Raw genomic sequence first — 23,449 nt, 5'->3', positions numbered from 1 at the left:
GGGCCAACTTCTACTTTGGCATGCATGTGGTTGTAAGTCAGTCAGTCAGTCAGTCAACCAAACAAAGCTAGCATACAGTATAAAGCAGGGTTCCCCAACTGTCGGCCCGTGGGTGATTTAATTTGGCCCCTGAAGTTTTTGGAGCAAAAAAAAAAAATGTCATTATTATTTTTGGGGGCTTAAGACTAAAAACACCAGCAAATCAGCTCCAAGGGAATTACATTTTGGAAATCAGTTCCAAAGTATTCCCACGCATAGTGATACAGTATGTGTGAGTTTATACAAATGTAAGCAAGGTTTGCAATTAGTATGTTTTAGTCAGTTTGGGGTTCTTGCAGTCAATTTACAGTCTGCAAATTACTTGTGATTGTGTTCCGGCCCCCTGACCATCATCTCAAGAAAAAACAATAATAATTGGCCCGGGGCTGAATCTAGTTGATGATCCCTGGTATAGAGCATAAAGCATGAATGAGAGATGACTACAGCCGGCACACCGAAACCAATTTGGGTATGATTTAATAATCAACACAGTTGTTTGACAAAACATAAACAGAAGGAAAGAGATACGTGTTACACAGTGCTATTTTTTTAATGTCTGCGCCACACCTTGCTGAAAAGTCAACAGACCAGAGAATCTGGGTAAGCTTGGTCCTGGAGGACATCTCAGTCAACGCAGCCTTTGTTTTATGTTACTTTTGACACTGCTGTGAAAAAAACAAGGGGACCTATCCATTATTACCGAGACAACACACTGCCAAACTAAACCTTCAGATGTCCACCTGTGCTAAGATGGTCTTCAAAGAGGCCCTCAACATTCTGCTTTTACATCATATAGCGTTATAATCTGATCTGCTACCCTCAACGCAATAACCTGACGTCAGATACGGTCCAGATAACACCAAATGGACATAGTCAATTATATTCATTTAGGAATTACAGATAAACCTTCAAAATAGTATGAGCTCACTGGTAATACTGAACATTCACATTTGAATAAGACCCAGTTACATAGCTAAAATGATGGGATGGAAACATAGCAGTGGAGGCTGCTGATGGGAGGATGGCTCATAATAATGGCTGGAAATGGAGTATAATGGCTGGAATGAAGACATGTTTGATACCATTCGATTGACTCCATTCCAGCCATTATTATGAGCAGTCCTCCCCTCAGCAGCCTCCACTGATACACAAGCTATTGGTAAGCTTGTTGGCTGCATTCAATTGTATTGGACAATTCTAGAAAGCTGCTATTCATGTTAACCTTTTCACAATATATGATTTGACATTTATCACTTTGGAAACGTCAAACGTGTTTTTCAGATTTCTATAGCATGATTGCATAAAAAGCAGAGGTCTTGTGTATACTACATGTGCCCTCTTGCCTTCTTCTCCTGGTACAGCAGCTGATCACTGGCTCCTGAAGCAGACTCTTCACTCGTCCCATGCATCTCCATATTGGTTCTTTTTCACTGTGGAGACAAAATAACCATTCAGAGAATCAGTCAAAAGTTTGGACACCTACTCATTCCAGAGTTTCTTTATTTTTACTATTTTCTACATTGTAGAATAGTGAAGACATCAAAACTACGAAATAACACATACGGAATCATGTAGTAACCAAAAAAAGTTACATCAAAATGTTATATTTGAGATTCTTCAAAGTAGCCACCCTTTGCCTTGATGACAGCTTTGCACACTTTCGGTATTTAAAAAAAACTTTACTTATATATTTTTTGATTTAAATACACAAGTCAGTTAAGAACTAATTCTTATTTACAATGACGGCCTACAATCGGCCAAACCCGGACGATGCTGGGCCAATTGAGCACCACCGGTTGTGATACAGCCTGGAATCGAACCAGGGTGTCAGTAGTGACGCCTCAAGCACTGAGATGCAGTGCCTTAGATCGCTGCGCCACTAGGGAGCCATTATCTTAACCAGCTTCATGAGGTAGTCATCTGGAATGCATTTCAATGAACAGGTGAACCTTGTTAAAAGTTAAGTGTAATTTCTTTCCTTCTTAATGTGTTTGAGCCAATCAGTTGTGTTGTGACAAGGTAGGGGTGGTAACAGAAGATAGCCCTATTTGGTAAAAGACCAAGTCCATATTATGGCAAGAACAGCTCAAATAAGCAAAGAGAAGTGACAGTCCATTACTTTTAAGACATGAAGGTCAGTCAATGCGGAAAATGTCAAGAACTTTGAAAGTTTCTTCAAGTGCAGTCGCAAAAACCATCAAGCGCTATGATGAAACTGGCTCTCTAGAGGACCGCCACTGGAAAGGAAGAACCAGAGTTTCCTCTGCTGCAGAGGATAAGTTCATTAGAGTTACCAGCCTCAGAAATGGCAGCCCCAAAAAATGCGTCAGAGTTCAAGTAACAGACACATCTCAACATCAACTGTTCATAGGAGACTGTGTGAATCAGGCCTTCATGGTTGAATTGCTGCAAAGAAACCAATACTAAATGACACCAATAAGAAGGAGCGACTTGCTTGGACCAAAAAACACGAGTAATGGACATTAGACTGGTGAAAATCTGTCTGTTGGTCTGATGAGTCCAAATTTGAGATTTTTGGTTCCAACTGCCGTGTCTTTGTGAGACGCTGAGTAGGTGAACAGATGATCTCAGCACGGATGATCTCCTTGTGGTTCCCACCGTGAAACATGGAGGTGGTGTGATGGTGTAGGGGTGCTTTGCTGGTGACACTGTCAGGGATTTATTTAGAATTGAAGGCACACGTAACCAGCATGGCTACCACAGCATTCCGCAGCGATACGCCATCCATCTGGTTTGCGCTTTGTGGGACTATCATTTGTTTTTCAACAGGACAATGACCCAACAAACCTTCAGGCTGTGTAAGGGCTATTTGACCAAGGAGGAGAGTGATGGAGTGCTGCATCAGATGACCTGGCCTCCACAATCACCCGACCTCAACCCAATTGAGATGGTTAGGGATGAGTTGGACCGCAGAGTAAAGGAAAAGCAGCCAACAAGGGCTCAGCATATGTGAGAACTCCTTCAAGACTGTTGGAAAAGCATTCCAGGTGAAGCTAGTTGAGAGAACGCCAAGCGTGTGCAAACTGTCATCAAGGCAAAGGGTGGCTACTTTGAAGAATCTCAAATATAAAAATATATTTTGATTTGTTTAACACTTTTTGGGTTACTACATGATTCCATATGTGTTAGTTTTGATGTCTTCACTATTATTCTACAATGTAGAAAAAAGTAAAAATAAAGAAAAACCATTGAATGAGTAGGTCTGTCCAAACTTTTGACTGATACTGTATGTCTATGCAATGTAGTTCAATAATGCACCCGGAATATTGTGTTTGTTTAATTCAACAATTATAAAAGGCTACATTTTTATTTAATCTTTATTTAACTAGGCAAGTCAGTTAAGAACAAATTCTTATTTACAATGACTACCCCGGCCAAACCCGGACGACGCTGTGCCAATTGTGCGCCGCCCTATGGCACTCCCAATCACGGCTGGATGTGATGCAGCCTGCATGGCAAATTATTCCTACAAACTAAAAAGCAAATGTTAGCGTATCTTAGCATGTTCCTTGATACAGACCCCCTGCTCTGGCCAGACACTGATGTCCAAGTATGTGAGCACTGTTGTTGACACTGAATAACCATACCCCCATTGTAAGCACTATATGTAAATAGTCCCAATAACAACAGATCTCTGTGGGGAATGAATCACCATCTCTCTTCAGAACAGGTGTTTCAGCTGGGGACTTGAGCAGAATGTCTGCCTTTTGGGTCAGGGTAACCTCGTAGTTCTCACGGTTTCTGCTTCGTAGGTCCTCGTACAGGGTTGGTCTCTTTTTGGGAGTCTCATCATCCAAGTAAGGAGGGACTAAAAAGGCAGTGAGGGGAGGAAACCTTTCAGAGAAAACTGCCATTCAAGGCGTCCGGCCAGGGCCAATACAGAATCTGTAGAATTCCAACCACAGCTGATTCAAAAGTGAGATAATGTTCCCAAATGCTCTCTTTACTTCAACTAAATAACATTCATATTGAAGACAGTTCTGTGAATAAAACAAGGATGAGTGAGAGAGTATTATCCATGTCTGTAATAACAACATGCAAATCCTGATGTCTGTACCTGGTTGGTTGACATCAGCTGCAGCTCCTGTGGGGTCAGACTCAGTGAGGGGAGGGCTCAACAGAGCACCCTGATCACTATAGAAGTCACTAGGGTAGCTGAAGGAGTCTGCTTGGGTGCGAGGTTCCGCCACTGACTGGGAGGCTTGTTCAAAAAAAGCCTGGTTAGGATCTCCCAACTCTGATGGGTTCTGAGGAGCAAACCTGGTTCCAATGAAAATGTAACTTGGTAAGATGTCAAAACAATAACCAGTTACCACAATAGGGGAAGAAGATTAGATGCAATACTAACTGTTGAGGGATATGACGTTGTCCTTGTCTTAGGGCTTCACCCAATGGGGAATTCTCCAGATTTTTGAACTTCTCCTGACATATCTTTGTGTAGGAGATCTTCCCGCCAATGTACCCAAACAGACCAGCAACTGAAAATAGACACCACGCACACAAAAGTGAATATTCCCATAGACATGACACTGGTACATATACATACACATTTTGAATTCCAGCAGGACACTGAAAAGCCTCATATTCAGCCTTCACTTACTAGCTACTTTAGGCAGGGAACCAAATCGTGGTGAGGGTGCAAGGACTCCTGAAAGGGAGAGATTGACTTTACTTTCTAACCCAATGAAAGGCATTAGAGGCTGATATTTGAATTACAATCTCACTGGACTGAGCATTAAACTTACCTTTCATAACGAGTGCTTGAGCTACAGACACTGCCACAGCAGTTAACGGAAGGGCTGTGAATAAATAATGATGTCATTAGTGCATACAGAATCAATACATCCTTATAACTCTTTATTTCAACAATGCATGCCCATAACACTTCAGTAGCTACAAACTTGAGTAAATGAGAAATCAGAGAGAACTAGAAGGGGTAAGACCTGGGGTGTAATCAGTGGTTAAATTGGGATTTGGAAGGTCCGTAGTTGGTGGGCTCAGCTGGGGGGATGATATAATGTACTAGCCTAAATATATACTGACAAAAAGTATACATCACATATCACAGTCTTCACTATTATTATAAAATGTAGAAAATAGTAAAAATAAAGAAAAACTCTTGAATGACTAGGTGTTCTAAAACGTTTGACCAGTAGAGTACACAGTGGCAAGAAAAAGTATGGGAACCCTTTGGAAATACCTGGATTTTTGCATAAATTGGTCATCAAATTTGATCTGATCTTCATCTAGGTCACAACAATAGACAAACAGTCTGCTTAGCAATTAACACACAAACAAGTATACGTTTTCATGTCTTTATTGAACACACCGTGTAAACATTCACAATGCAGGGTGGAGAAAGTATGTGAACCCTTGGATTTAATAACTGGTTGACCCTCCTTTGGCAGCAATAACGTCAACCAAATGTTTTCTGTAGTTGCGGATCAGACCTGCACAACGGTCAGGAGGAATTTTGGACCATTCCCCTTTACAAAACTGTTTCAGTTCAGCAATATTCTTGGGATGTCTGGTGTGAACTGCTCTCGAGGTCATGCCACAGCATCTCAATCAGGTTGAGGTCAGGACTCTGACTGGGACACTCCAGAAGGCATATTTTCTTCTGTTGCAGCCATTCTGTTGTTGATTTACTTCTGTGTTTTGGCTCATTGTCCTGTTGCATCACCCAACTTCTGTTGAGCTTCAACTGGTGGAGAGATAGCCTAACATTCTCCTGCAAAATGTCTTGATAAACTTGGTAATTCATTTTTCCGTCGATGATAGCAAGCTGAGGCTGATGCTCCCTTCACCATACTTTACAGTTGGGATGAGGTTTTGATGTTGGTGTTCTGTACCTTTTTTTCTCCACACATAGTGGTGTGTGTTCCTTCCAAACAACTCAACTGTAGTTTCATCTGCCCACAGAATATTTTGCCAGTAGCGCTGTGGAACTTCCAGCTGCACTTTTGCAAACTTCAGACGTGCAGCAATGTTTTTTTTGGACAGCAGTGGCTTCTTCCGTGTTGTCCTCCCATGAACACCATTCACATTTAGTGTTTTACGTATTGTAGACTCATCAACAGAGATGTCAGCATGTTTTAGATATTTCTGTAAGTCTAGGATTCTTCTTAACCTCATTGAGTATTCTGCGCTGTGCTCTTGCAGTCATCTTTGCAGGACGGCCACTCCTAGGGAGTAGCAACAGTGCTGAATTTTCTCCATTATAGACAATTTGTCTTGCCGTGGACTGATGAACATCAAGGCTTTTATAGATACTTTTGTAACCCTTTCGAGCTTCATGCAATTCAAATTCTTAATATTGGGTCTGAGATCTCTTTTGTTCGAGGCATGGTTCACATCAGGCAATGCTTCTTGTGAAGAGCAAACTAATTTTGTGAGTGTTTTTAATGGGACAAAGCAGCTCTAACCAACATCTCCAATCTCATCTCATTGATTGGACTCCAGGTTAGCTGACTCCTGACTCCAATTAGCTTTTGGAGACGTCATTAGCCTAGGGGTTCACATACTTTTCCCAACCTACACTGAATGTTTAAATGTGGTATTCAATATAAACAAGTAAAATACAATAATTTGTGTGTTATTAGTTTCAGCACACTATGTTTGTCTATTGTTGTGACTTAGATGAAGATCTGATCAAATTTGATGACCAATTTATGCAGAAATCCAGGTAATTCCAAAGGGTTCACATACTTTTTCTTGCCACTGTATATATATATATATATTTTAGGAGCTAGTTAGAGTAGTAGAATGAACAACATGCAATTTCAAAATCTGGTTGTGCAACAGCTGTTTTTCTCTTATGTCAGTCAATGACAGTCACTGAATTAGCCATGTCAGCTAACAATTTTTTTTATTGCTAAATTAGTATAAACTTGTAATCATGGCAGAATACCTACAACATTCAACGTTCAGCCTAATTGTCCACAAACTTTACGTTCCCAGGGGCCCTGCCCTCCAGTGGGCCCCCATTGATTTTGTCATTCTCACTCTATCAGATTAACATGGCATAAATCATGACAAAATGTGTAGAATTGCAGGAAATGTTCTTTAAAAACCAAGTCTCTCTCCCATCCGTCAAGAGGGGAGCCACCAAAACGTTTTGCTCGTGAGGTGCCGCCAAAAGGCTAGGGCCAGCACTGTCCCTATGCACGCAATGCCATTGGCACCCGGGAAAGTGTATAAACCATGCTGCTGCTAAAAACTCTGGTTCGAAAACAGTGCATTTTACTCATTACTTGGATTTGAGAAATAAGTGTAGCCTAGTAGAAAACTCAGTGATACTCTTAACAGTGGCCATCAAGACTGCTTTAAAAGGTGTGTTTCCCGCAATAAGAATGTTGTAGGCTACAATGACTGGGCAGGCACATTTCTCTCCCTGTAAGGCACTTGTAATTTGATTGCGCCTCAAGAGGAATATTATTTTCTCGCATAGTATGTGACATGCTGAACAATAGGTAAACTATTACATTCTTTTTTTTTTTTTGCCATTGCTTACATGTGCTTTTGGCTGTGGAAAATTAAATCTGGACAAAAATGTTTCTTTAGATAATTCAAATAACAAAAGGTACGCGGTATTAGCTCCACCTGGTTCTCATTTGGATCACAGGTGTTGTCTCTCGAACCCGGACCAATTTAACCCCTGGGTGTAATCATTAGCCCCCCAAAAATTGACACTAAAACAAGAGTTTCTATTTGAGAAATTCAGCTAAGTTCCTCCCCGTTCGTTTCTGTTTAAGAAATGTTTTGCAACAGAATCAGCGTAATGAATACACCCCAGAAATACGTCACAAATGGCACCATGTTCCCTTTATAGTGCAAATGCTCCTTTTGACCAAGGCCTATAATTTAGGGAATAGGTAGCCCAATTTTGGAGTAAAGGAGCCTAACGTTACTCTTTATAGTCCAACGACCTTACATGTTCTGTTTAATGGGCGAATTGGCTCTGGAAGACAAAACAGCCATATACTCCATCTAAATGTGAATCGATTAACAATTGCGGTACGGTTCTAGAAACATAAATCACTCAAATAATTTCACAAATGCAAAATCAAAATCACTTTTTGGCGTCCATCTTCCGTATTCAGAGACGCCAAGAGCTAAATTAGCACAGGTAGTCCACTCTGTCTTCCGTCTGTTTTCCGTAAACAAGCGCTGTAACATGGAAATATGGCGGTGCGGGAACACTAATCCTATAAAAAGGTGTGCTTCAATTTAATCTTTTTGTTTTTTTGAAAATTATTTATTGCTGATATGAACGATAAGGTCCTTACATGAGCCAAACCAGCTCTGTGCGTGCGTCCACCATCATACGCATGTTGATTTTGTCTATCCCCAATAAACGCGTTCATGACACGCAGGTTGAAATAACAAAACCAACTGAACAAACTATATTAATTTGGGAAGAGGTCGAAACATATTTAACATTCAAGGACATTTAGCTAGCTTGCTGTTGCTAGCTAATTTGTCCAGAGATATAAACTTTGGGTTGTTATTTTAACTGAAATGCATATGGTCCTTTTTTCCCATCTGGATCTTTGTAGAATCTTTACCCATTTTGAGTCACAAAAAATCATGTGTTCGCTATTCCGACAATTAATCCAGAGATAAAAGGGAAAAGCTAGTTTTTTTTTTTTGTTTTCTTTGATGAAGCTCTCCTGGTTCATTCTTCTTTATATGGCTATTGGCAACCATCTTTAAGGTGCATTACTGCCACCAACTGTAGTGTGGACCTCATTCATCTTTCAATCACACATGTGGCTGTATGCTTGTAAAAACCAATGAGTAGATGGGAAAGACAGGACTTGCAGCGGGTCAAGCTTCTAAAATAGAACCTAGTTCTATTTTAGTACCTTGCAACGCAGACGCCCGCAAGCAGTTGAATGAATAACGTGTACATTTATTTTGAAACGTGGTCTGGTAAGCATGTCATACCCTTTGTCCACCAGTTGCATTTGTTTTTGTTTTGTTTTGCCGGATGTCCACATTAGCCCACATTTTCCATATTTGACGCACACGTGCTTCGCTTTTCAAATTGCTAAACGCTAGCTTGTTGGAGTCTGTGTGTGTATTTCCGTTTGCACCACCACACCGCACAAGTTGAAATATTGAACACACCTGTCTAGTGTGGCACCCTTAACATTAGCGCTGAAAAATGTTGGCCTAACATGCTGACCAGACCGGACATGTCGCGTGCGCGAGCGTCGCAAAATAAATGTAGAAATCCATGTTATTCAAATATTGCGATCACCATATAAGTTAAACGATGAAAAGACCTGGAAGGAGGAGAGATGACTAGAAACGATTCGGTTGGCCGTTTTATGTGTGGATTAATTGTCGGTGTAGAGGTCCTTGTGCATTTCAGGTAAAATAACAACTCAATGTTTATATCCCAGGACAAATTAGCTAGCAACAGCAAGCTAGCTAAATAGGACAAATTAACGTTAGCTAGCAAGTGCAAGCTAACTAGCTAAATTGCCATACATGTTTAATGCTTTTCGACCTGTCCCCAACCTCTTGAGCCTATGGGGGGTGCTATTTCGATCTTGGAAAAATTGGTCTCCAAATTAAACTGCCTCGTACTCAATTCTTGCTCGTACAATATGCATATTATTATTACTATTGGATAGAAAACAATCTCTAGTTTCTAAAACCGTTTGAATTATGTCTGTGGGTGAACCAGAACTCTTTCTGCAGCGAAATCCATGACAGGAACTGCGAAGGTCTGAAAATGAGGCTCTGTTCTCAGATCAGTTTAAAGCTCTGTATGTATCCTATGGGTCGACATGAACTGCACCCGCCTTCCCCTGGATGTCAGTAACCAATGAGAAGTGGAATGGAGTTTCTACGTAGTTCTCAGAGTTTATAAAAGGCCAAGGAACGAGGGGAGCTCTCTTTTCGACGTTCGTCATTGCGCAAAGCAGGACCTCAGGATGGCATTTTGAAACGCTCAGTTATCGACCTTAGATATATCCGTCTGTAATTTAATTCGATATAGGTGTTAGAAACATCATAACGAAGTTATTTTAAACCGAGTTATATCAGTTTATGCGAGTATATTGCTATTTTCGGAATTTCCTTAGTATTGCATTTTGAGGATTTGGGCATGTTGTGGCCACATAGCTATTCTTAGCTGCTAATTCCGAAGTTGAAGACGACGTTTTACAACCAAGCAACGATTCTTTTGGACAAAGGACCACTTGCACAAGATTCTGATGGAAGCTCGTCCAAAAGTAAGAGCTATTTATGATGTTATTCCGTATTTATGTGGAAAAATGTAAACTGATTTGTCCGCCATTATTGCGGCACTAGTCTGGCTGTAACGCACACTGTATGTCTAGTAACGTTAATTTTAAAAATCTAACTCAGCGGTTGCATTAATAACTAATGCATCTTTCATTTGATGTCCAACCTGTATTTTTTAGTCAAGTTTACGATTATTTATTGATTAGATTAGGTGCCTTTCCAAGATGGCGCCGGCCAGAATGCATGACCTGTTGCCACTGATCACATTGTATAACCACGATTTGTGCTGCTAAATATGCACATTTTCGAACAAAACCTATATGGATTGTGTAATATGATGTTACAGGACTATCATCTGAAGAATTCTGAGAAGGTTAGTGAAAAATTAATTTATTTTGGTGGTGAATACGTTATCGCTATGTTTGGCTGGAATCAATGCTGTTGTCTGGTTTGCTATTGTGGTAAGCTAATATAACGATATATTGTGTTTTCGCTGTAAAACACTTAGAAAATCTGAAATATTGTCTGGATTCACAAGATCTGTGTCTTTCAATTGCTGTACGCTGTGTATTTTTAAGAAATGTTTTATGATGAGTAATTAGCTAATACACGATGGTCTCTGTAGTTATTCTAGTCATTTTAGTGAGAGTTGTGATGGGGGCTGCAATTGTAAACTATGATTTATACCTGAAATATGCACATTTTTCTAACAAAACCTATGCTATACAATAAATATGTTATCAGACTGTCATCTGATGAAGTTTTTTCTTGGTTAGTGGCTATTTATATCTTTATTTGGTCGAATTGGTGATAGCTACTGATGGAGTGAAAATATGGTGGAGTAAGAAAAATTGTGTCTTTTGCTAACGTGGTTAGCTAATAGATTTACATATTGTGTCTTCCCTGTAAAACATTTTAAAAATCAGAAATGGTGGCTGGATTCACAAGAAGTGTATCTTTCATCTGGTGTCTTGGACTTGTGATTTAATGATATTTAGATGCTAGTATTTACTTGTGACGCTATGCTAGGCTATGCTAGTCAGCTTTTTTACTGGTGGGGGTGCTCCCGGATCCGGGTTTGGGAGGAACTAGAAGTTAATGTCATTGGTTCAGAGTTTGTTTTGATATTTTAACCTGCGTGTCGTGATCACGTTTGGTGTGGGGGGGGGGGCAAAATAAATGTATGCACAATAGCGCACGCGCGCAGCCGGTTTGGGTTCCGTGTAATTCTGTAGTGATGAGCTGGAATTTTACCTTCAGTGACCTATATTCTGAGTGGTTTGAAAACCATGGTTATTTAACATTTGTTTTATTTTTCTACATTTTTGTGAAGGCAATGGATTTTAAATTAGTTTTTTTTGTGAACGGGCATAATGTAAAACTACAAAATAGCTTTCTCTTTATAACTAATTTTCAAACTTAGACGTCTAACAGTATCTTCTTCTAGAAAGTTGACCCGTTCACATCGTGATGCATTTCATTACGCCCTACTGTACGTCATCTTCACGGAGTCTTGCCCAGCTACTGAACCGACAAGTGTAGTGTTTGTAATGCAAGATGGAGGAGAGCCTGTCTCTTGTCAGAGATCACATTTATTTTGGGAGATTGCAAAATGACCTTTTCATTCAAGACAGGATAAATATATTGTCTCAGATGATAAATGTTTTGTTCAGTTACTTTTTCCTCAACTTGTTTATCTAACCGAAGTCAAGCTAGCTTGCACTGCAGAGCAGATAGCTAACATTAGCTAAAAGCTAGGCTAGGTTGAACATAGCATTGTAGCTACCAACCTCTCCACCTAACAATTATCATAAAAAAAGTAATTACCATCTGTCTTGTTTTGCACACTTTGTACAAAACAATAAAATGCAGTACTACAGGATATTTCTTAACGTAGCTCTTTATTAGCTAGCTATAACTGGCATGTTCACGTATCGCCAACCAGGATCAAACTGACCATGACCTAACCATTTGGGTGGTCTTAACCAATCATAGCACAGTATGATATGGCGGTAAAATGCATCCAATTATAATTCAGTATGTTTACACATATGAATATTACATCCCCCTTTTAAAACGAAAGAAAAATGTTTACATATTCTAAGCGTTTCTTTTGAAAACATGCTCTGCAGTTTGAACTCAAGGTAAGTAACCATTTATATTGCATACTACACCAACTGAATTAACAGACTCTGAAACAATGATCCAACATACTGTTACTTTTCGAACAAGGGATTCTCACCAACTCAGCTTTCACAGTAGAAATACATCTTAACATTTCAAACAAATACAATACCAAAGCATTTCAAGTGAACTTTCAATAACAAGTTTACAGTCTGGAACTCTTTTTAGGGCAGCGATCTGCCTACACCCTTTGACATTTCACAGGTCTAGGACAGCTCTGGGCTTGACCTCTCTTCCTGACCTTGTGCGATATGATGCTGAGCATGCTTCTGTGTCAGTCAACAGTTCTTGTGGTGTTGCAGGTAAGTATGGTGTATGTTGTGCTGTGTGTGTGTTTAGTCCATCACGTTCTCTTAAAGGGGAACAGTTCATCTCATCAGTGTGTTGTTCTTTTGTGTTCAGTAGGTGACGACGATTGCGGCGGTACACCACTCCTTCTGCGGTGCGGACGTGATATGAACGTTCAGTGTCAGCTGGCTGGATGACGACTGCTGGCTTCCAGAGGCCATGCTCTTGGATTCTAACTGACTCTCCGTCGATCAGTGGTGGCAGTGGTCTAGCTGACCTGTCGTAGTATCGCTTTTGTTGTTGTTGTCTCTGTGCACGTTTTCCATGCATTTCCTTGTAGCTGACGACCTCAGGTTGCAGCTGCTGGTTGGTGCTGGGAAGGGTTGAGCGAAGTCTGTGGCTCATCAACAGCTGGGCTGTGTTGCGGTATTCAAGGAGACTGAGGTAGGGGTCTCTCGTCTGCTTTTGCTTTATCCATGAGTGATTTAGCAATCTGCACAGATTTTTCAGCAAGGCCATTACTTTGAGGGTAATGCGGGCTTGTGGTGACATGTGTGAACTCCCATGCTTTTGTGAAGGATTCAAACTCATTTGATTTGTAACAGGGCCCATTGTCAGATATTAAAGTCTCTACAATGCCATGCCTGGCAAAGGCTGCTTTCAGCTTGTGTATCACAGCTGCAGATGTGGTGCTGTGAAGCTTGTCGAGTTCGAAGTATCTGCTGTAGTAGTCAACTGTTACGATGTAGTCCTTGTTGTTCCAGGTGAACAGATCGGTTGCCACGACCTGCCAGGATCGGTCTGGGATACAGTGAGGTAACATTGGCTCTTTGGTGTTTGAGGGGCGTCGTTCAAGACAGGTGACGCATTTACCAACAATGTCCTCCATTTGTTTGCACATTCCGGGCCAAAACAAAATGTCCCGTGCTCTCTGTTTGCACTTTTCCATGCCCATGTGTCCAGCATGGATCTTTGTCAAAATCTCTTCTCTGAGACTGGTAGGAATAATGATTTTCTCTCCTTTGAAAATTATTCCGTTGATCTGTGATAGTTCATCACGATGGTTCCAGAATTCTGAGACACTCTGAGGGCATTTTCTCCTCTCCTCAGGCCATCCATCCTGTATGACTTTCCTCAGCTGTGCGAGGTGTGAGTCCTTTTCTGTGTCTGCTTGGATCTCCTTCAGTTTTGTGTCACTAACTGGTAAGTTGCTGTACACAGTGTGCACTTGCATGTCCATGCCTTCACTGAGGCTGCTGTCCTTATAGGTAAGAAACTTCCTGGAGAGCGTGTCTGCGACAGGGATGTCTTTGCCTGGACGGTGAGTGATTGTGAAGTTGTATTTTTGTAGTTGAAGGATCATTCTCTGTAGCCTTGGCGGGGCTGCGGCTAGTGGTTCCCTCATGATTGACTCCAGGGGCTTGTGGTCGGATTCCACAATGACTTGTCGTCCATATACGTACTGATGGAAACGTTTACATCCGAACAGAATGGCGATGAGCTCCTTTTCAATTTGAGCGTAGTTGATTTCACAGTCTGTGAGAGATTTGGAAGCGTAGCCAATGGGCTTTCCTTCTTGCAGTAGAACTGCACCTAGTCCATACTTTGACGCGTACACTTGGAGTCTGAGCTCTTTGTCGGGGTCGTAGTAGGCAAGGATTGGTCCTGGTTCTCTCGTGATCAAGTCTTTCACATTCTGGAAAGTAATGTCGTGTTGCTTGTCCCAGAGAAACTCACTGGACTGCTTTAGCAGTCGACGCAGGGGCGCATTAGCATTGGAGAGGCTGGGTGCGAACTTGGCTAAGTAGTTGACCATGCCATGCACTGTTTCCAGCTCTGCATGGTTCTTTGGTGGCTCCATTTCTTTTATGGCTGAGATCTTCTTTGGATCTGGCTTGATTCCAGTCGCTGTGAGAAGATGTCCGAAGTAGCTGACCTCTGTAGCGCCGACTGTGCTCTTCTCGGGGTTGAGCCGGACTCCTCTCTCGCGGGACCTTTGCAGCATTGCGCGGAGGTTTCGGTCATGCTCCTCTTTGGTTCGACCATAGACAAGGATGTCGTCCACAATTGCCACAACTCCGTTGAGGCCTTCATACACTTTGTCGATCTTTCGCTGAAACTCGTCTTGGGCCGAGATAAACCCAAAAGGCAGGCGACGGAACCTGTAGCGTCCAAACGGTGTGTTGAATGTTGTGAGCTTAGATGACTCTTCTGTGAACTTGATAGCCCAGTAGCCTGATCTAGCGTCCATGACACTGAAGTAGTGTGCTCCCGCTAGCTTGTGTGTGATGCCATCTAGCGTCGGTAAAGGATAATGGGGGCGTTTTATAGCCTTGTTCAAGTCTCTTGGGTCGAGACATACTCGGAGCTTGCCTGTGCGTGGTTTCTCCACCACCACTAACGCGTTTACCCAGTCAGTCGGTTCTGTAACCTTGGTGACTATGTCAGATTGCTCCATGCTCTCCAACACTTTCTTCAGACGGGCACGGAGAGCAAGGGGAATCTTTCTCGGTGGGTAAACCACAGGGATTGCGTCTGGGTCAAGGTGAACATTCTCCTGGGAATAATCCTATTCCTGTAAAAACATCAGCAAACTCCTCCAGTACATTGTCTGTCTCTACTGGTGCTGTCACTGATAAAACTAGCTTGATGAGGTCCATGTCTAAACATGCTTTAAGACCTAGCACTGCAGGTGCTCTAGTGTCAACAACGTAAAAGTCCAACATCATGTCACTTTCCTTGCATTTGAAGGTTTATGTGCCTTTTACTGGGAGCTGTTCACCACCATAACCAGTCAGTCTGCGCATGGTGGGCTGTAGCTTGCACTCAGATGTCAAGCTGCAGTACTTATTCAGAGGAATAATGTTTACTTGTGCACTTGTGTCTAGTTTGAACTTTAGCTTTGTGCCTTGTGTTCCTATCTCAATGTCAGCAAAAGCTTGCTCTGTCTCTGATATTTGACTTTTCTGTGTCACTGAATCAATAAACAGTTCATCAGCGTTTGACATTTCATCTTCACTCACTGTGTGTACTGTTTTTCCACAGTAAGCTCTGCACACTTTTGCAAAGTGATTCCATTTTCCACATTTAGTACCGTTTGCCTTTAGCTGGGCAATTTCCTTGTTCGCCATGCACTTTGTATCCACAATATCCACATGTTTTGGGGGCATTTTGAGTCTGTGTCGCTCTGTTTTGGAGTTGTCTCTCTCCGTTCTAAAACGCGCTCTCTGCACCGGAGGTGTGCTTTGATGTCTGCCTGACTGCGTGCACTGCTTGTTCACGTGATGCGCTCGTGCTACCGCGCGAAATGGTTTTCATCTGAGCCAGTGCTAGCTCGTGAGATCTGGCTATGTCGATAGCTTTGTCCAGCGTTAGCTCAGACCCAACATTCAAAAGTTTCTCTCACTCGCGGTGAGTGTATTCCAAATACAATACAGTCCCTGACCATCTCATCCTTGATTGCATAATCACAGTCTTTCACAAGCAGACGCAGCTCTGTCACAAACTGTTCAAAAGACTTGCTAGGTCCCTGTACTTTCTCATGGAATTTGTACCTAGCGAAAATCGTATTGCTCTTCGGCACAACATATGCTTCAAAACGATCGTAGTATGTTTTCAGTACCTTTGATTCAGCCTCGGTAAGTGTCCATGTGTTGTAAATCTCTCCGTTTTTCACCGATCCAGAGGAGCAGGTAGCTGCACTTTTCCTCTTCTCTTTCCTTCAGAGGACCCGTGAACATTAGCTCCACATGCTGTTTGTACTTACGCCATGCATCGGGTAAGTTTGTAGACTCCCAGTCCATTCGAGGTGAAGGAACTCCAGAAAAAGCCATCTTTTAAGACCTTTTACTCTGACACCATGTCTTGTTTTGCACACTTTGTACAAAATAATAAAATGGAAGTACTACAGGATATTTCTTAACGAGCTCTTTATTAGCTAGCTATAACTGGCATGTTCACGTATCGCCAACCAGGATCAAACTGACCATGACCTAACCATTTGGGTGGTCTTAACCAATCATAGCACAGTATGATAGGGCGGTAAAATGCATCCAATTATAATTCAGTATGTTTACACATATGACTATTACACCATCAAACTTAAAACAGGAGGCAACAGTCATAATATAATTAGCTTAACAGCCAATGTGTATTATTTAACATTACTATTCAAATAGTACTCACTTATTGTTATGGGTAATTGTTTACAAGTTACTAACTATACCATGAAGCCATCACCGAAAACCACATTTATCTTCTCTGTTTTGTTAACTCCCTGTTCTTTGGCAGACTCTGGCTGGACTGAAGACGAGGCAAAGTCAGAAAAAATGTCCAAGTATCCAGTGTCTGTCTCGCGACGGAGCCTTCAACCGCAAGAGGGCGTTGCGCTTTCACTCCGTTGTGGACGTCTCCAGTAAAATGTATGACATCCGAGTATTTATGGGTAATTTGAACGAGGATTGAGGCGTTAACGACTGCATGGTCAATCCGACATCTGCAGTGGCCGTACAGCATTTACTGCGAGGCTGCCTCCGCAGAAGTAAGAGCATTCATACTTCATTCATACTTATTTCAGCCACACTCGCAACGTTCAGGCCCTGCCCTACACAGGCCCGATTGCTTCTGCCAAATTTAAGGCCGAAATCATTATGAACTTCCTCCGTTAGTAAATTCATTAACTGTACCTTTCTGTCACACGATCGCTGCGCTTGAGCAGCTCTGCCAGAGATATTAGAGAAAGGCGATAGGAATGCCATTGGACCATGAATGGAAGAACGCATAACGCCCTCCAGGACACCTACACCACCCGATGTCACAGGAAGGCCATAAAGATCATCAAGTACAACAACCACCCGAGCCACTGCCTGTTCACCCCGCTATCATCCAGAAGGCGAGGTCAGTACAGGTGCATCAAAGCAGGGACTGAGAGACTGAAAAACAGCTTCTATCTCAAGGCCATCAGACTGTTAAACAGCCACCACTAACATTGAGTGGCTGCTGCCAACATACTGACTCAACTCCAGCCACTTTAATAATGGAAATTTATGTAAAAATGTATCAATAGCCACTTTAAACAATGCCACTTAATATAATGTTTACATACCCTACTCATCTCATATGTCATATGTCTATATCTACTGCATCTTGCCATCTTTATGTAATACATGTATCACTAGCCACTTTAAACTATGCCACTTTATGTTTATATACCCTACATTACTCATCTCATATGTATATACTGTACTCTATAACATCTTGCCTATGCTGTTCTGTACCATCACTCATTCATATATTTTTATGTACATGTTCTTTATCCCTTTACACTTGTGTGTATAAGGTAGTAGTTGTGGAATTGTTAGGTTAGATTACTCGTTGGTTATTACTGCATTGTCGGAACTAGAAGCACAAGCATTTCGCTACACTCACATTAACATCTGCTAACCATGTGTATGTGACAAATAAAATTTGATTTGATGTTGGGTTTATATTTTTTATATTTGACGTTTTAAGCACTTCTGACACCATGTTATGATCTTAAAGCCAAAATATGCTTGATCCAAGAATGTGGTCGGAGGCTGAGTGAGTGCCGTACCACATCGCTGTGCGCCTCAAATTGTTTAACAATGCGGCTGGCTCTGTATAGCTCTGCATTGACATGATTGGTTGACGGTAAGTGGGGGTGAGTTACTGAATAAACACCAACTTCCTTCACAACAGCTCTGTGCTGCTCCGCGAAGCATGAATGCCCTGACTTCTGCAGAGGCTGTAAATGCAGCTCAGCTTCAGAATGTTAGTGATCAACTCAGTGATACCCAGCCTTAACCCCATTTATAACGTCGGGGCCTGTCGAGTCGGGTAGCAGAGCTATAATTCGGAGCCCTCTGCATCGTTACAATATGTGACACACAGCGCAATGCAGTACGCAGCTCAATTTGGCCTCTACAAGCCTCTGGAGGCACCGCGATTGCGTCAAATGCTTGGTATGGACCTTCCATATCGCATTGCCAGAGCAAGCATAAATGGCCTTTTATGCTTCCAGAAACATTGCAAGCAATGCGTGTTACTTTTTAGACAGAGCGTCACGCTCTTAAAACTGCCTGTACAGAAGACGCCTTCGTCCAATGACTTATGTGTAATGTAATGAAACAGAGTCATGATTAGGGCTTGGGAATAGGGTGCTATTTGGACCACAAACTTATGTTGTACCATGACTTACATCTGTACCAGAAGCTCTCTTGGTTGCATTCCCGAAACACCCTCTTCTCCTCCTCCGTGGGAATGTAGGGTGCCCCAACTTGACTCTGTTATACAGGGTACAGAAATGTAGCAATTTTAATGAGCTAGATAACATATACATAGCAGATTAAACTCAACTCTGTCGTGTTCTACCTTTCCACTGCACTACATACACGCCAGTCGTCTACTGTAGTGAGTGGTTGAAATGCGAACTTGAGCAGTTAACGTTAGATAGCAATAATTTGCCTCGCGTAGTAGCGTTATCGACGTTAGTATTATTACAGTACTACTTGATTAACTTGCTAATTACTCATGTTTTAGTTAGCGACTAGAAAGTGCCGTTGTAGCTAGCTTGGAAAAACTGTTTGGCAAGCCATTTTACTTTAACTAGCAAGCTAATCCGCAGGAAACTAACTAGCGGTTAGTTAGCTACTGCTAGTTAGCTAGTTACTGTTAGCTAGCAACTGTTACTGTACCTGAGCCCTTTGTTGTTGTTGATCAGTGAATCCCATTGACGTTTGTGACATGACTAGAAAATTAATTGAGGTACGGACAAAAATTTGCTACACCATTATTTCGAGGTTATGTGCATGTGTAACAGAGGAAACAATTGAAACTTCAAAAATGACCTCCAAGCTTTCTGCCTCAAAGCAGGGAAGCTGTTGTAATCAGAAGGCGATTGCCTTACGCAAAACCTGAGTGTAGACGTCACGCGTAAAGAAGCGTGTCCAGTCTTCTTCGATGAGGTTTAACGGCGGTTGACATCCAATAAATGTTGCATTACTGCCACCTACTAGACTGGAGTATACTTCCCTTATGCATTGCTTGAAAACAAATAAATAAATAATTCAAATAAATCAACAAATACTCTACCATCTAACACTACACACTCACCACCCAACTCCACTATTTAAATATATATAGTCCTACCTCAGGCCAACAGCCTGAAACGATGGGACACCACCAATCAACACACCCTGTAACTCTTCTGACGTCAAGTCTCGTACACCCAAATACTTCTCTGCAGCTGCCACCACAACCAAAATTTTCTGCGACTTACAATAACCATTGCAATAAATGCAAAAAATCCAATCTTACTGAAGCATATATCACTTGTTGGCCTATCCCTCTGTACTGGTACAGATCTACTACTCACACCACTCCTCTCAGGATCCCTCCCTCTTGACCCATCTTCCTCTACTTTCTTCACTGCCTCAGCATACGACAACTTCTGTGCTACTCTAACCCTGAAAACCTCAACCTGCCTCTCTCACACTGGACATTTCTGATCCCCAGCCCCATGGGCACCCCTTTAATTAACACATACCACTACTTTCCCCAATGTTCACATTCCTTTGTCTCATGCCCTTCTGCACACTTCTAACACCTAGGAACCTCCTCCTACACACTGCTTCCACATACTCATAAGCTTGACACCTGTAACAACGTAATGTATTCGGCACAAAAGTTCCTACAGGATAACTTATATACTCTAACATCACTTTGTCCAGCAACGGCTCAACATCAAAACGCAAAAGAACACACAACAACTCTTCTGTTTCACCACTTACGCCATCCTGTCTAAGTCGCAACAAATGATGTGCATGACAAACACTGGGAATCTTCCCCTTCTGTTAGTCAACTTTCACATTTACCGCTACCATGTAATCACTCCTTTCAATGGGGCCCTTTTCTTGAGTGTAAAACAACTCGCATCTCTTGTCCCCATTTGTTTAATGTGCAGCACCTGCACCCTTTGATCAGCAGAAACACAAACAATTATCACGAGACCACTTCTGGTTACCTTCACCGATTCCACAGCACCCAACTCTGTTTTCAACCACCCTGAAACAACAAATGGATAAGCCAAAAAGCAAGGGCCCACTTTTTCCAAAAATGTCACTCCTACCATCACAGACTCATCTTTATCCTGACCCTCGGTGCAACCCTCGGCTCTGACAACTAGCACGCCCAGTCCAGACACAACGACGCCTCAAGACCAACACTTGCTCCAGATTGAAATAGTTGGGCTCGTTTGAGCAAATAATTTGTCAAGTTGGTGACCAAAGCTTTTAAAGAGTCTTGCATTTTGAAAAAAATCGGATTTTCACCGAGATGACCTTTACAAACTTCAGGACCTTTAATCATATGATTTTTAAGGTCGGATGGGGTTGGGTGGGGATGAGGGAGGGTCTTGATCACACCGATAGTGTTATTGCATTTTGGTACACCAAAAGTACATTAATTTCCAATGGAAAGCTGCGTTTGCCTTGCACAATTGCATTGCAGAGGCAGTTGCAGTGCCTTCTGTGTGTTGCATACATAGGATTTATCAAACTTATGCATCAAACTGTATGCTTAGATTGCTTGACAGAAATGGTAGCAGAAGGTGAATGTTGAACTTTTGTTGCACACATATCCAGATGATGCTGCATACAATTTTGCGTAATAACCGTGTCGGTGTGATTGAAGCGGGACACTGTATGTGTGATCAAGGTGTCAATGTGAAATGCACTTTATCGCGTCCAGTCTACTCATCGGAACGCCATCCAATCAATGCAGAGGCGTAAGATTGCCAGAGCCTGAACAACAAATAAAATAATTTATACAATGTAGGTGTAAACAATTTGAACCAATCATTTAATGCAAAGGGCGGGGCAAATTGCCAACATTTTGACAGTGGTACGCTCATATCAGACAACACAAACCGCAAAATTGTTTACCAATCTGTCAAAGAGGATAGTTGCTATTAGACGAGTTTAGATATTTGAAAAAATTAAAAGAGCGTTCAAAAAAAAAAGAACGGATGGGAAAGGAAGGTGAGGACACATACTGAAATATCTCATTTGCGATCCCAGCGAAGTTTCACTGACACTGTTGGAAAAAGCTATAATTGTAGCATGCCAGAGGAGTTGGATTGCTAGCAAACAAGCTAAACGTACTTTAAAAAAGGTAAGCTCGGCCGAGATTTGAAATACTCGGTCCCACCAAATAGCTAATTTATTAAAGTTAGCAAACCTAGCTTTTCGTAGTGAGTAGTTTGCCGTTTTGGCAAAATTGATAAGCTATGGAATTGCTTCGATACTAGCTAGCATAGTTGGGTAACGTTAGATGGATATCTATCTATCTAGCTAACGTTATGTGTTATTAGCTAACCATGTCAGGATTTGGCAAACCCAGAAGTACTCAAATACTGGACAGGAAGGAAGCCAAATGAGTGTTACTGTTGTTGTCAGTTAGCTAACTAGTTAACATTAACCAGCTCTAGCTAGACAGCCAATTAATAAAGGAAACTAGGCTGGCTAGCTAGCTAACTATCTAACGTGACCAACTCGCTTGCTAGCTACGACGTTGGCGATATTGAAGACACAGCACAATGGCAATCATAGCAAGCTAACTGTTGTTGGCTCATGTACAGTACCAATAATTTGATATAATCCCCTTTGCGTCTTTTGTTTTGCCACTGTGTCTATCCGTTGATTTACTTCGTAGGTGTTCCTGTCACCATGTTATGCCACTGAAATTTGTTTTTGAGGAGGCAAGCTGCAGTTACACAGACGAGGCAAGTTAGAGCATGGTCAACGATCCTGCTTTGATTTGACTTTACACCTAACTTGGCAGGTAGTCTAATACTAGGATACAACTAACGTTACTGAGTGAGGTTAATCAGAAAATATCCATATACACTTGTATATTATACAGCTGTACCTTACTTACTCGGACATTAGTTGCCTTTGTCATGCCAATGTACCCCAAAGTTGTCTCCATTACCTATATAGCCCAACAACCAGGAAAGGAATTCTCCCCCAAAATATTGGATTCTCAAATATCATTGCTGGGTGTTTGCTCACTCTACCTCTGTTCTGTAGGCGCTAGATTTAAAGTTAACCACCAATCAGCACTGTAATAGCTAACATTCTGTGATTGCTACTGGGCATTATTTATTCTGTGTGTAATTACAGCAAAGGCCAAATTGCATTTGTCCTGTTTAGCAGCTGCTTTTGTCCCCCTCTTAAATTAGGCCCCATCCTTACAGCGTCTGTGAAAACGGTGGCAGTACACACACTGCTCAGTAAAGATCAATCACAATATGTTGGCAATAGCCTGTCCACTGCCTCTCTCTTTTGGTGTGTTTGTACAGCAATGGGAGAATAGACACACAATGAGGAGTTTGTTCTTGTTTTCTGTAGCTGTTTGTTCTTGTTTTCTGTAGCTGTAAAATGGGAACACAGACACACAGAGAGAAATCTGGTCAGTCTGCAATGAACCAGGAGGTGGAGAGGGCTGAACTATTTCAGACCCTGGGGCCTTTGCAATGCACTTCTCATCTGGAGAAAAGTCTGTGTGTCACTCCCACATGGGTCAGGGCTCTACAGTGTGACCATTTTACTCGCATATTAATTTAGGCGCACCAGTGCAC

The 23,449-nt window shown here is 41.8% G+C and overlaps 1 protein-coding gene and 1 long non-coding RNA gene across 6 annotated transcripts; one reads left to right on the top strand and one right to left on the bottom strand.

The window, feature by feature from the left end:
* Positions 1-499: 499 nt before the first annotated feature.
* On the bottom strand, positions 500-19,718 carry ociad1 (OCIA domain containing 1). Of its 5 annotated transcripts, none has more exons than XR_005477643.1 (9): positions 19,506-19,718; positions 19,010-19,094; positions 4,806-4,859; positions 4,661-4,708; positions 4,409-4,538; positions 4,118-4,320; positions 3,713-3,868; positions 3,421-3,533; positions 500-1,469 (listed from the first exon to the last, which is right to left on the bottom strand). XR_005477643.1 is itself a non-coding variant. In XM_039002654.1 (9 exons), the coding sequence occupies exons 1-8, from the start codon at positions 19,554-19,556 to the stop codon at positions 1,432-1,434; spliced, it is 765 nt and encodes a 254-aa protein (XP_038858582.1). In that variant the 5' UTR covers positions 19,557-19,718; the 3' UTR covers positions 500-704; positions 1,383-1,431. The 5 variants fall into 5 exon arrangements, 3 of the variants coding, with proteins under 3 accessions (XP_038858582.1, XP_038858581.1, XP_038858583.1); XM_039002654.1 differs by lacking the exon at positions 3,421-3,533 and having other exon boundaries at positions 500-704; positions 1,383-1,469; XR_005477644.1 differs by lacking the exons at positions 19,010-19,094; positions 19,506-19,718 and adding an exon at positions 16,559-16,747.
* On the top strand, positions 13,287-17,674 carry LOC120054919. The gene is made up of 4 exons (XR_005477645.1): positions 13,287-13,790; positions 13,903-16,570; positions 17,083-17,332; positions 17,510-17,674. It is a non-coding gene; the product is annotated as an uncharacterized LOC120054919 (long non-coding RNA).
* Positions 19,719-23,449: the final 3,731 nt, after the last annotated feature.

This window comes from Salvelinus namaycush, chromosome 10, assembly GCF_016432855.1.
Source record: "Salvelinus namaycush isolate Seneca chromosome 10, SaNama_1.0, whole genome shotgun sequence".
Lineage (NCBI taxonomy): Eukaryota > Metazoa > Chordata > Actinopteri > Salmoniformes > Salmonidae > Salvelinus > Salvelinus namaycush.
Note: the sequence above shows the minus strand (reverse complement) of the source record. Positions and strands in the feature narration are given on the sequence as shown.

Excerpts from the sequence above, each read along its gene's own strand:
- ociad1 (XM_039002653.1), bottom strand. The coding sequence starts at position 19,556 with ATGTCACAAACGTCAATGGGATTCACTGATCAACAACAACAAAGGGCT. Across the intron at positions 4,860-19,009 it reads AGAGAGCTTCTGGTACAGAT|CCCTTCCGTTAACTGCTGTG; the intron begins GTAAGTCATGGT and ends ATTTATTCACAG. Across the intron at positions 4,539-4,660 it reads TTCCCTGCCTAAAGTAGCTA|TTGCTGGTCTGTTTGGGTAC; the intron begins GTAAGTGAAGGC and ends GTCTATTTTCAG.